Genomic DNA, 14,251 nt, shown 5'->3' on the forward strand with positions numbered 1-14,251 from the left:
GTACTAGTCACACTAAGATGATTAAGTACACTTACTGCAATTATTTCACGTTGCAAGAATGACAAGTTTGAGAGATAGCTGTGGTGCCAGATGAATACATTACTTTTGGTGTGGCAGGGCTGTTAGAAGAGCTATTTTATCAGCTGTAGGCTATTATACTATGGCCCTGTGTTCGAACTGAATTGTGATAGGGTACCTGTTTTTTTACAACATATTTTATCACGTTAGCACAAAACAATTTGGAAACTTTAGTTATTTGGAAATTGAAGACTAAAGACAGTCCGTCACTTAACAAATGCTGAGAGTATGTAGAAAGGCTTTTGATTTTGGTGATTTTGTTTTGTATATATTTATTTAGCAATAATATGGAAATAAACACAGCTCAAAATTGACATTTACAGAGTTCAATTCATATACAATTCACAGTATGTTTTACCTGTTGTTGGGTTAATTGTGCTTTGCACTGTGTCTGTAGTTGCAACTATTCCTGCAGACCAACAAAAAAAAAAAGTTATTTTTGTAAATAATGTGAGCTCTATCTCTCCTAAAGTGTCAGCCCCCACCAGCACCCCACCCTCCAACCCCTCTCTAAGACACCCTCAGATGCATTCACACTCACACAACAAATACCTGCAGACAGAAGAAGCAGTAAGAGAGACTCCATTGTCTCATTTTCTGGTCCCTGGGAAAGAAAAGTATATTAGGAACTCAATATGAATTCATTTTAACTTTCAGAAAAATGTGAATACTGATTTGTATCTCAGCATCAATTTATGCACTAAGCACAGGTTACAGCAGCAACTTCAAGGTAATATCTTAACAGGGATGAATTGCATATATTGTCCCTGGTTGCTCCAGTTTTCCATTTTTCAAATTTAATTGGAGTTTTAAACCTCACCCTAGTCATATCCTCATTTCTACTGAAACAGGAGTCTTACCCCCATCACATCAACGATGTGGCCAAGGATGCCACCATCAACAAGACACTGGTCACAAAGCTTTAAACAAAGAGTTATGCATTGATTTATTTATTTTACTTGCAACTTTTATTGATTATTCTGCATGATTATGTGTGATAAATAAATCAGCCTCATTCGGGGACTACGTTTTCTTGGGCTACCATGTTGACCTGAACATGTTTGCAATGTCAGCAGTCCAAAGAAAATATACTGTAAGAGTAAAATAGCATAAATTATTACATTTTAAATCCCACTAAGCCTTCACTGCGTTAGGCAACAGTCACTCCAAGCCATTTCCAAGCTGCTGCTCTACACTGCTAAAATCTTGACTTTATAACTACAATGTCATCAGACAAAATCACCAAACATTTAAGTTAAAGACAATGGCTGTTCTGTGATTTTGGCTATATTTACTTGTAAAATGATCACTCAGTGAGAAAGTTAGAGGCTCATTCACATCTAAGTCTGCTGTGCTGTGCAGTCAATTCAATGAAACGCATAGAAAGGTGTCCCACTTTCTTTCTTCTAGTTATATCAGCAGTTTCAGCGGTTTTCATTGAGACAACTGCTACACTTATACTTAGTTTTAACGTAACTATGTGCCTTCTGAGTAAATTACAACACCTCTGATTTGCTTTGTATATTGTTTTCAATTCTAGTATTTCTTGTAAAGAATACTGGTATTGCTCAAATTAGTATTATGTTTAAATTAATTCACATTCTAAACAAGCTTAGTTATTACATGCAGCTCTATTTCTCCCACCCAAAAAGGATTATGGTCCTATGGTCTTATCCAAAATGAAAAGGTTACTGTTCTTCAGCCCTTTTGATTACACTAAATTACATCTTACAACCAAAAAGTCAGAATGAGTGTAAGAGATACTGAACTAAAGTCGCAGAAACATTGTGAAATGTGAATGTTCTCCATTTTGTTTCTTATTTTATTTTATTTTATTTTATTTTTTTTGGCAGAAAAAAATGGACTATAAGGACTGTAGTAGTGCCTTTTGTGTGGCAAACACTTAAGAGGTATAGCCACAAGTCTGAACCAAGTTTGTGAAGACCGAGTCTGATACAGAGCAAAAAACACACCAAAAGAAGTGTTATTAAGGGGAAAACATCCCACAGGTGGTACAGTGTATTTTAAAAGGTTAAAAAGGTATGGTAGGTGAAAACTATTTCTTATCAAATGAATTGCAGGAAATTGTCCATCAGCATACTGTACTATACATTAGTCTAGCGGTACAACAAAGCACAGGAAAATCATGCATTGCAGATGTTGTGATATTTCCTCTGTTTCTTTCCAGTCTCCCTTCAGCTCTAGTGAATAATTTCCATACAAAGCAGTTTTGCATTACATTACAAGCCTTTCATACTCTGTAAGTAACATGGTATTTCTTGCAAAGCTATTGTGTGGATTTCCATTTTCCCATTTTTCTTATCACTCTGATTATGCTGCCTGTGGAATGAGAAATTACCTGTTACCTGTGAAGTGAAGTGATAGATGTCACGAGTCAATGATGATTCTAACAAGGTTCTGCTAGTGAGCTTTTAAAGCCTTGAAAAAAGAAGTTCCCACACACTGCTCCTGCTCAGCATCACTGTTGATTAATAAATTGTGATGCTGCTCAGCAGCAGTGCATAAACATTTTTCAGAACTGATACAATACTTTCCAATGCACCTGCATCTAAGATAGTTGGATGTGGAAGTATCTTGAAAAAAGCTTTTCAGGTTTAACATTTAAAAAAATTAAGGGAAAATAATAATAACATTAAAGAGCAATGTCAGTACATGCTGTATATTCACATTTTCTTACCCCAATGGAGTCCAACACCAACTGTGCATCAATATCACCTGTTTGACACCCGTACTCCGTCAGTCAAAAGCTACAAGTGAAAAGCTTTTTCGGAGAAAGGCAAATTATGGAATCTTTGAAAAACTGGACCACTAAGTGGTAGGTCTTGTTCTGCTTCACTACTATGTCAAAAAAGATAAAAGGCACAAAATGTTGTAAATCCACATGCATTCACTCAGCCCTTAAGGCAGACTGTAAATAGTAGGGGGCATGACTTAGAGAAATGCTTCAAACACTAGTATGTGAGTAATAGCAATGTCCTTAGGCCTACTACTACAAACGCAGTATGCAAAAGTTTCTTTTCACATTTATGGAGTAGTGCTAATCTGTGATTAGTTCACCACTGTTACCTATCTATATAGCTGCTCCAATACACAAAGGTACAAATTATTTCTTTATGATGAGAGACAGATAAATCTATTTTGTATACCGTTTAATACTTTATCATTATGTAGAACTAATAAGTAGATAATTAGATGGAAAAACAAAACAGCTTTTGTATATATGTATATATATACTAAAAGACTACAAGGTCATAGGTATTGTTATCCTAGATGATCATTTAATCTGTATCTCTTCACGTGTGCATAAGTACATAAATGAGGGAGTTATGATCAACTTTGAAGATGATTATATTGAGATGTTCATTCATTCAGTACTTTTGATTTCAATCAACATTAGTACTTTGGCGTTTTGGTGAAAACTGGTTTCAGAACTGGGTCTGTTTTCTTCATTTTCATTTGGGAGTTTGTACGCAACAAAAGAATTTCCCTGAATCTCGTCATTTTGAGTTATTTAGTTTAAGAACAGTTGTTTCAGCTTTTCAAATGTGAATATCTTGAAAGTAATTTTAATGAGTTTGGGAAATGGACGTTATTTGAACAAAGCAAGACATTTAAAGACGTTACCTTGGGCTTTTGAAAATTGGGGTGGACATTTTTTACATTTACAGACTAAGTGATAGTAAAAATTATCATTAGTTGAAGCCCTAAACTGGGAATTTCTACAGTGTGACTTGCATTGGAATGCACTCCCATAATTCCTGGACTTTAGTGATTTATTTGCTTTTATTGATTTATAATTATGTTTTCACATTTGTTGGGTTTTTTGATTTTAAATACAGTCAAAAAATGGTGACTGTTGCAGCTTTAGAAAATATAACAACAGTCATTAGTGTCTAATAAACTGGCTCAATTATGTGTTATTGTGTTAAAGTGCAGTCTATACATACTGCTGATCAGATGGTCATCACCAACATGACAAGCATACAGAAATGAATCTGCTTGTGGTTTCTTTAGCCAAAAAACATTCCACAGTTGGCCAACACCCAGAGGGACAAGATGTCTGTGATTACACCACCAGCTCCCACGGTCACTGCTTTATGAAACACCTTACAAGTCAAGTCAGTTTCATTTATATAGCACCAAACCATAATATCACTGCTCTAATCGCTCATCTGGCCATCTATGTACTATATTGTTCATCCCATATTTAAGATTAATATTGCATAGGTGAGGGGACGAAAGAGCACACGTAGTTAGTAGTTAGTGTAATGACCATCTGTCGTGTGTTCACTTGCTCGCACTCGCCTCATGGATATCACTTCTCCCACAGCAGGACGCCCTGATACTTTGACAGGTAAGCAAAGACCAGCCACTTAGTGCATATATGTTAGTTATCTCAGGGCTTCATATAAAGCAAGTCTAGACCATACTTTTAACAATATCAACTACAGAAACCCAACAGTCCCTAATGAGCAAGCATTTGGAAACAGTGGAGAGGAAAAACTCTCTTTAACAGGAAGAATCCTTGAACAAAATCGGGCTCTGAGTGGGCGGACATCGGCCTGTACTGGTTTGGTTGAGAGAGAATGGAGGACATGAGGTTACAAGTTCTGATTATACCCTTGCTTTAAGTGAAAAAAAAAAAAACACTTTCTGTGAACACACCCAAAGTTTATTCACAACAAATTGTCTCATGCTGGCACTAAGCCATCTGCCATCTTAGTGAAATGTGACCTTGACGGCAAACTGAAGCTGAGGAACTTGTTTGTCCATGTTATTCACGTCAGTGTTTATATGTGACAGTAATTCTTCTCCTTCTATTCAATGATATAATGTTTACAGGAATAATCTTTTATCAATATACCAACAGAATAATGTCTATAAAATTAAAGGGAAATGAGGATGTAAACAGGGTTTGCCTGGCAAGTGACTTTAAAGGAACTTGGGCTTATGGTTCGTTCACTAATTGGTTGACTGATACTAACTCAACCAAGATGCCATCGGTCCACAAATAGTTGTGTGTATGTCTGTGAATGAAACAGAGCCGTTTTCATCAAATTCTTCCATTAATACTGTTACAGTGAATTATTTTTGATAAAATGTCTGTTTTAAATGAGAAATGAATGATAAGAAATGACAGTCCATTCTGTAGATCTACAATGTGTAACATTTCATAAACTGTTTATTATTTAATAATAAAACAAGGCAAGACTTTAAAAGAAAGTTTGTAAGGTTTTAAATACAATTTCTAGGCGTAGTAAGTTATCTTGACTTTAACTTTTGTTGTAGCAGAGTATAGTGTGAGTCATGGCCTAATTTGAAAGCACTTAAGCAGTGAAATTACTCAAAAATGTATATATATACAAATATCTATGGCAGCACAAAGACAGCCTAGACAACTGAGAAACTTACACACACAAGAACAAATTAATAAAAAGTTTTTTAAAAAGTAAGTGGTTCTGCCCTAACAGGTTTAACAAGAACTGACAGGGGAAACTACCAATCGCCAACACACTCTTTAGAAAATACTAAAATATTAGCGGCTTAAAAATTTGACCTGGTGATGACACTAGACAAAGAGTCAAGGGATCGCTAAATTCATCCTGAGGTGGGCATTAATGTCTGTTTGTGGCAATCCATCCTATAGTTGCTGAGGTAGGCTCATTTAAGGCCAGAGAAAGTCAACCAGATTATAGGCTTTCACACAGATCACCTGTGTGAACCTTGTGTTACTTCAGGACACTACCCTACCTATGGAAGAAGTAACTCTTAAGCAACAATGAAAGGATTATTTCAAGGGAGTAAGTACACTGCATTTTAGGAGGATGTGCAGCATTCCTCAGATAGTGCCCCTCCTTAGCTCTTCCTGGATGACATTCTCCATCCATTCTCAAGAGCACGAAGGAAGCGCATGCACAGAAGAGAGCAGCCAGTCAGTCAATCGTGTTGTGTTAACACAAATGTCAAATACTCTGGCAACAGACATAGCAGTAGAGAACCCTGATAAGTGAGTTTGACTACTTGCCATTTACCGTACACAACAAGGAATTAAAATCAAGAATTTAAAATGACAACACAAAATGTGTTTTTACAGCCACAGCACACCGAAATGACGTTTGAAAATTACAGCAATACTGAGGAAGACTGCGAATGTATCTCTGCACAACGGTACAGAATGTGTTTGTGTTACTTTTCCTGCACTCATGACTGTCAATTATTGCTGTCCAAATACTAGAGCGCTGTAATATTGACATTTAAGTGCAAGGATATTCAAGGACAAGACGAGACCTATTATACAAATCGATACATGGAGGCAAATAGTGAAAAGAATGTTTATTTAGAGAATACTTGATGTACAGTATATCCATGAAAAAATATAAACCAAAAAAAATTCAAAACGACAGATCAGACAAACTTCTCAGTTGTGACGCACTAATCATACCAACTGCATTACAAACAATCATGTGCTTGGACGTGGTGCAGATGGAAATTCCTGACATCAGTCTGTCATTCTGGTTGGCATGAGCTCCATTCTCTAGCGAGGTGGAAAACCCCTATGAGGCCCTCCCCTGCCCCTGAAACCTCCCCTGTCCCCGCGGAAATTGGGTCGGTTTCTTTCACGGCCTCTGTCTCCACCTCTTCCTGCATTTGGCCCGCCACGTCCACCTCTGGGTGCTCCACCACCACGGTCCGACTTCAGCTTAGCAGGGGGAGATTTAGGCCGCAGCCTCTCTATTTCCTCGGTGCAGCCTGAGAGGTGGGAGTTAGGCAAGGCAAAATGTGAGGCGTAGGTCTCTGGGTTAAAGTTACTGTTTGTCAAAGTAGGACCCACTGTCAACCAGCCTAGAAAGAGAAGATCAGAAATTAGCAACAGCATGGGTCTTCAGAAACAAACAGACAGAGGAAGAGAAGTTAACTAAACACAAACGCATACAACATGCAGTTTTCACCTAAAATTCGCCTGGCCTATATATTCTTCCCATGGAAAGTGCACATCCATCTCACCTGGTCTGATGGTTGAGTCTCGCCCAAACAGGTGCAACCTCCTGCGTCCCAAACAGAAGTGCTCAATTATGTGGAAGATCTCTACAGGCTTCTCGACATTTCCCATTTCAGGCTCCTCAGTGATGATCAAGTCAATGTCCACGTTGGCATGGATAAAATCACCATCAGTACTCCTACGCACTGTTCCTTTGATTCCCATTAGGCAGTGTTCCTGGAAGGAATGTGTTGTATATGTCTCTATTCATTACAATATACAATTTACACTGGTTTAACTTCTAAGTTATCATGTTGAATCTACAGATTTTCAAGTTAAGCAAATCGCAGAGTAATTACATTGTGTAATATTTACAATAACATGAGCATATACTTCACAATTCTGCTAAGAAATGTGTGTGTGAATACCGTACCTTGGTCCTCTGGAAAACTGCCTTTGGGTCCAGTGTCTTGGTCTTTCCTGGGTTATTCTTGTTGGTCTTGATCCAACAGATATCCTCACACCGCCTAAAGCCCCACTTCCTCAAACACTGAAATGGGTGTAATAAGTCTAAGTATTATGATGGATCACCTACTTCACAGGGTAAAAAGCCCTCAGTTTAGGGCTGTTAATACTGACAGTTTTTTTTTCCTTTTTGTCTTTCTAAGATGATTAATGTATTATTACCAAATTAATACATGCACTGTATGATTTCTCCTACCCATGCACTGTACATCACATCAAATAGCAATTTTTTTTTTATTTTCAAACAGAAGTTTAAATGTAAAAAAATCCAGTGTTTCTGAGAAACCACACCTCTGAACCGCTGAAAACATATTGGATTTGCATCTTTGTGAGGCCATTGTAAAAACAACAGCTTTCCAGACATAGTTACCTTACAATAAAAAATCTCTACCTTTTGTTTCTTAGTGTTGCTGATAATGGCATAAGAAAAAAAAAGTTCAAAACAATTGGAGAGACCTTGAATATATTAAACCAAAACTGCAACCCTGCAGTCTGCAGTCATATAGCTTATCTACTTTTCTGTGTACACACACACAGCGAATTTTAATATTTGAACTATAAATATATCTATCTATCTATCTATATATATAGATATATATAACTATATAACTATATATATATATATAGTTATAGTTATAGTTATATATAAATAAAGTTGACATTGCCTCACGTTTGTCAACATGTGATTTTATGACCCGTGCCTTTGTGACCCCAAAGAATAGACAACGGGAGAAATGGGGAAACCCTGGGCCACATTCTTAAGGTGGAAGTCACAAGTGGTAGTGAAAAAACAATGTTATATAAACATACCTACTCTTGTAAAGGCTACAATAAAATCTTTTAAAAACAGAGTCAAACTGTGACACAGTGGTAATGACAAGCTCAAAAAGAGCATACGTCACACCAACAACAAACAACCATTTAACAAAGAAAAAAAAATAGTGTCTGACAGCTTTCTGGACATGAACCAGGATGAGGAGGGACTAAAGCCTTGAATAGCCTGCTTATGACAGAAGCACTTCTAGATAGCTGAGTTGATTTCAGCTTGCTGTCATAACATTATACAAACAATAGCTTCAGTCACTTCTCAAAGGCACACTGAACCGGCGAGTTTCTGAATGCCTCAGAGAATGTGGTGTTGTCTAACAAGTCGCAAAAATAAAATCTGAGAGATTGTGTTACCATTCTACCCAAGTCCAGGCCTTCACCAGAGCCACACCAGAGAAAGACAAAGGAGCGCAGAGCTGATATCTCCTCAATTTCGAGTTTCATGATCTACAATAGCAGAAAGGAGAGAAGGGAAAGAGGTGTGAGTGAACATGATTCAAAAAGCATGATCCCTGCAGTGTGAATATACCATTCACAAAGCTGTTTAACTCTTCTTTTCCCTTTGACTTAGTCCTAAGGCTGTCCTGTCATTAGATACTGCACAACTGATTGGTGTGATTACCACTTGTCCACATGCAGGGTCGTTCTGGATCCTTGTCACCCCCTACTGGGTGAGGGTCAGGTCCCAACTATTCTTTTGCACTGTTGGGTTCTTAATACTATTTGGGATTTCCAAATGAATTTTTACTGGAGGTATTCAAGTGTGACCATTCATACATTAATTTGAGTGAATGGGAAAGTGGTCTCAGACATTTGGACCCCACTGCGTACTATGCATTTATTCACATACCAGCATAAACTGCTAAATGCTAAGAAGCCACAGATGAGTACGTACATCATCCCAGGTCCAGAAGCGTTCAGTGTGGCTGATGCCTGATTCTCTGTAGTATTCCTCTAAGGGAGGTTCGAGCAGAATAACATCAAACTTGCACTTCAAATCCTGCAGGTCAAAGTGCTCGGGATCAGCCTGGAGGTACCTAAACATACAGACACAGCAGGCAACTTTATCAGAGCCAACACTTTTCAACAACTAATGCCAACTTATATTCTAAAAGTGCTGGACAGATTTTTACTGTCCACTCACATAATTATTTAACATACATGGGAGGGGTGTTGGTGCTGGAGATGAGCTCATCCTTTAGTCTGATCAGCTCTCGAAGTTTAGGGTACTCTTCGAATCGGTCAGCCAAACCTTAACCAGATAAGACATAGAGGTCAGACACACACACACACACACACACACACACACACAAGTATATGCACAAGTATATTAACTCACACAGAAAAGCACACACTCACCGACATCTCTTATGAAGTTTTGTGGCCTGTGACCCGTGTCCACAAAGTGCTGACAATAGTCATTGTGAGGGTTCAAACTTTGGGTACCCTGAAAATAAAAATAATGAATGAAAAAAGTTACATAAGATGAGCAGGAGAGAGGGTAATAGGAAAAGCTTAATAACTGCAATTTCTAATACAATTTCTGCAATATCTATAAAAACATTTTTAAACTTATAAGAAGAAGGAAGTACTCCTAAATAAAAATATCACATGGGAAATCTTTCTGCTTGAATAAATAATGACACTAAGGCTGGTTTTTAACACTTATTGTTATTACATGTTTGGGTGTGCTCCCTGACTGAAGCTTCTGAGCAGCCATTTATTTTGATAAAAACAGTTTCCTCATAGTGGAGTCATACACTCTTCCTTCTGTCTATCACTACACTTAAACTAACTTAACCTGCAATTTAGACATCAATGAAACTCATCAAAGTCAAAAATCTCAGACTGATACCACATGAATCATGTGATTAGGTTTCTAACATTGCATCCGTTTAAAAGACTTATTTATATGTGTTTGGCATATGATTATCACCTGACAATGACGCAGAAACATTTTTATCTAACTACTTGGAATTTCTTTTAGGTGTTCTCATTAACCAAATGTCTCACTTCCTTCAGTGAGATGGAATTTAACACTTTACATTTAACTTTTTTCCCCACCCAATTTCACTTGTTTATCATTGAAAGTAGTTCCCGTTGTTCATGGGGGTAATGCTGTTGACAGCTGACAGTTAAAGCACAATCAGGAATTTTTGGCATATTACATATCGGACCGAATTTCCCTCTGATGTCGTTATGTACCATGTTTACGGTTTCTTATCATTATGAGTGTTTTTTTATGTTTTTTTGAGATTTACACAAACACATTTAAAAGATGTAAATTAAAGATACAATACACATCTACAACCATCACAGTTACTTTATTTGTGAATAAAGCAGTATTATTGCACCTGAACATAAATGAACAGAAAACTAACCTTACTTTTTAAACGCCACAGTACTTACTAAATGTAGACAATAGAAACATTCTTAACACTGAACCACAAAGGAGTGTCCGCACACAACAATATGACAGGAACTCATTCCAGTTAGTTCCTCTTCTAAAACTGCTTTGAGTGTGAGACTGTGATACTTATGAGGCTCCTCTTGGTGCTACTCTCTTACAAATGTCAACAGTGTTGCCACTGCCGTTTTAGATTGCTTATAAGCTCTCGGCTAACAACTGGTGACAGTTAAAATAATACCACCATGCCCAGTACTAAACACTTTTAAGATTTCCAGAGCTGCTCTCTGCAGCTGTTTTAGAAACCAGTTTGTTAACCTCTGTGAAGCAATTAGGTTTCCCACCTAATGTGGTTTCTAATTAGTGCAACACTTTAAAGCTAAAAGCTGCCTGTCAGGCTACAGAAACAGAACTTGCCCGACAAGGTATAAAAGAGAGTTTGTGGGGTTATAAAGAAATCGCAAGTTTTCCAACCTTGAGGAAAGTACTTGAGTCCTTGTACACCTCCTCATATGGGTTGCTTTCATCAGGCTGCTGCACCTCCACCTCATCCTAAAAAACACACACACAAACAAAAACTACAGTGAGGTTCATATTTTAGTCTGTGGACAGAATCTTTTTCCACATGTGAGGAACATGTGGTTAGTAGATGAATACAACTAAGTGAAATCACATCATGATAAAGTTATCACTGATAGAGGGAAATATTAGAGAGCATGGGGTAAAAAATTCTCATTTCCAAGTCAGTCAGCTGGAAAACAATGAGTAAGAGGACACACTGACCTGATTCTGCCCAAATGTCATATCCACCCAAGAGTCATTCACAAGTAAACCTCATTTTTCACACTATACTGAAATATTAAAAATCATCTACTTAGTTTGGCTACCTTATTCTTTGGTTATTTGAGTTTTATCATGTCCAACAAAATGGAGCATAGCCACACACACACTGACTTGCAGAGAGGACATTACACAATGTCTAATAGATTCCCCTCATTTTTTGGCCAGTCTTCAATCTTAAACACTGCATTCAAAAGAGTCTTGCCTAAGATCTTCAGGCAAGAGGCATCTTAATTGTCCCGCTCTGTAACTTAAGACCAGGACGAGACCTTTGATCTCAGTTCCCCGAGGCTCTGGAACAACCTGCCTGAGGATTTGCCGTTTATTCACTCGGTGTCATCTTTTAAAACATAGTTACTCAACAGCATTTAACAGCATCTGAACAGCTTGACCTGCTTTTAGTGATCTGATTTTGTTATCTCATCATCACTTTATTCTTGTATTTCTATTTTATGGTCATTTTAATCCTGTTTTTATACTGTAAAGGAAGGTACTATGTAAATCAGGTTCATTATCATTGTTGACCCATGTGATTACAGGTGGTACAGGAAGCTCAACTGGTTAAATGCATACCATGTGTTAAGGTTGAGTTCTTACTGCAGTAGCCCTATTTTCAACGCGGCCTGGGCTCTTTGCTGCGTGTCATCCCCAAAAGTGCCAGAAAAAAATAACTTCAAAACATAAAGGTGTTTACACTTACCTTTTGTTCTTCCACATCTTCCTCTGTGTCCTCTCCCTCTGTCTGTGCCTTCCTTTTGGAAGGCAGGGCTGAACTATCAAATGAAGCCCTGCAGAACACAAACATCCTAAACACATTTCTGGATCTGATGCACCTCTAAAGCACAAGATCAACATTTTGGCACCGACAATGATGAGACAAAACTGGGAAGCACGATGGACTAATGTTTACAAAAATATGTTAAAGAAGGGAAAAGGAGAGCTGTGGGATATAGAAAAGAGAATTTAAAATGCTACATAGGCTCACAAATACAGGGTCTCAAAGGTATAGGAAACTCAAAAGGTCTGAACTGCCATTTTATGTTTTAAATACCAGTGAGTCTTTCTACACAGAGTGAGCATATTATTTTTCAGTTATTAGTGACCTTTTTGGGCAGCTGTTTTTTTATGTTGTTTATGGAGGATTAAATGCCATACCTGCATGTTTCTCTCGTTTCCTCTATCTCTTTAAGTTCATCTTTACTGTTCAGGACAGCTCCAATGCTGTCTGCACTTTCAGCTCCCAACTGTGGACAAACATGAATGACAAAATAACTGTAGAGCCACATTTTCAACTTCTTTCTCCTTTATTATGTGAAGCATATCTTGCGTATTTATTTATCTACCAAATTCCAAAGTAAATGCATTCCATCCCGCCCAACATTTTCTGTTATGTTCAACCTTTGCATATACAACAATTTACGTTGGTGTATTCTTAAGTTTTATGCATCGTATTTGCCAAAGAAATGTCCCAAACACCTTCACCACGTTGATGTCATTCATTTGCATTTTACAATGAAGTCATTTGCGATTTGGTTCCACTCGAGGCGACCACTGTAAATGTTTGAAAAGCGGTCTGCCAACTAAATTATCAACATTTACGTAACTATTTGTCCTTGTTCACCACACAGCATTAACATTTTTGTTCTCTAGTAGCTGACTGCTGCTGAAGTTGTTAGATTTGCTACTTGCTAACAACACTGTCTACTTGCCTGTTGAGCTAAAAGCTGCCGCCTAAGTTTTTGTCGCTGGCGGATCTCTTGCAGTCGACTGTTCATTTCTTCCCCTGTTTTGTTATCTAATTACTTATTAAACACCCCTGGACGCTGTTATTATCAAAACCGTCCATATAGATCTGATTAACTAGCTATAGCGGTAGCCAACCATCAGCTAATGTTTTACAGCCGCTAAAAATCACAATGGGTGTACTCGTTTTGAATACCGGGTCGGTCGGTCTGAATTCAGGGCATCGAGCTAGGTGGAGTTAGCGGCTAAAATCGAGTGTTAAAGAAACCTAGCTGCGACAGCCGAAGAACTGTCGTCATTTTCACGTATACAAAGGCAGTTTTTGCATCCGCGACGGTCTTGGTAACAGGGCTAGAGTAGGTCAACCAACGACATGAGCTGTTCATCGAGCATTGACACCGCCCACCCCGGAGAGTTTCGGCGTACACCGGTTTAATAAAGAGTTTGAGAACCACTTTTGTGATTGAATGGGCGCCGCGTGGTGATGTCACCAGTCATGACGCTTTCATTTGACGTTTACACAGTCCTCGTCCAATCGGAGACTAGTATATTCTAGATGCTGGGGGCGCTGTGTGGTCCATCTTTATCTGCATTTTATCTGTGTTTCGCTCTCATTGTTATTGGCACGGTGATAATCATGTCTCACGAGATATTTCAGTCTATGAGTGCCTGTAATCACATACACGCGTAGCAAGACAGGGATGGGAATAGCGAGTGTATTCATATTTAATCATTCATGCATCCTCCACAGTTCTGCATCCAGCTGCAACATCTTAAAACTTAAAAGATGCGACTCCAAAGGGAGGATCCTGTTAAGATCCTGACTAATA

General features: G+C 38.0%; 2 protein-coding genes across 2 annotated transcripts in view; both read right to left on the reverse strand.

Annotated features, from left to right (window-relative positions):
- The window catches only part of LOC121180074 (putative GPI-anchored protein pfl2), a 38,391-nt gene extending 37,940 nt beyond the window's left edge, over positions 1–451 (reverse strand). The window contains exon 1 of the mRNA XM_041035204.1: positions 437–451. The gene's annotated coding sequence lies outside the window, so the exon portion shown is untranslated. The remainder of the gene's footprint in view (positions 1–436) is intronic.
- A 5,966-nt stretch (positions 452–6,417) lies between these two features.
- Positions 6,418–13,663, reverse strand: mettl14 (methyltransferase like 14). Its single transcript, XM_041035154.1, has 11 exons — positions 13,388–13,663; positions 12,834–12,922; positions 12,379–12,466; positions 11,313–11,390; positions 9,791–9,878; positions 9,593–9,683; positions 9,327–9,468; positions 8,786–8,878; positions 7,512–7,628; positions 7,105–7,315; positions 6,418–6,942 (listed from the first exon to the last, which is right to left on the reverse strand). Exons 1-11 carry the CDS (start codon positions 13,451–13,453, stop codon positions 6,635–6,637), a joined length of 1,371 nt encoding a protein of 456 aa, XP_040891088.1. The 5' UTR covers positions 13,454–13,663; the 3' UTR covers positions 6,418–6,634.
- Between the last annotated feature and the right edge of the window lie 588 nt (positions 13,664–14,251).

This window comes from Toxotes jaculatrix, chromosome 4, assembly GCF_017976425.1.
Source record: "Toxotes jaculatrix isolate fToxJac2 chromosome 4, fToxJac2.pri, whole genome shotgun sequence".
NCBI lineage: Eukaryota > Metazoa > Chordata > Actinopteri > Toxotidae > Toxotes > Toxotes jaculatrix.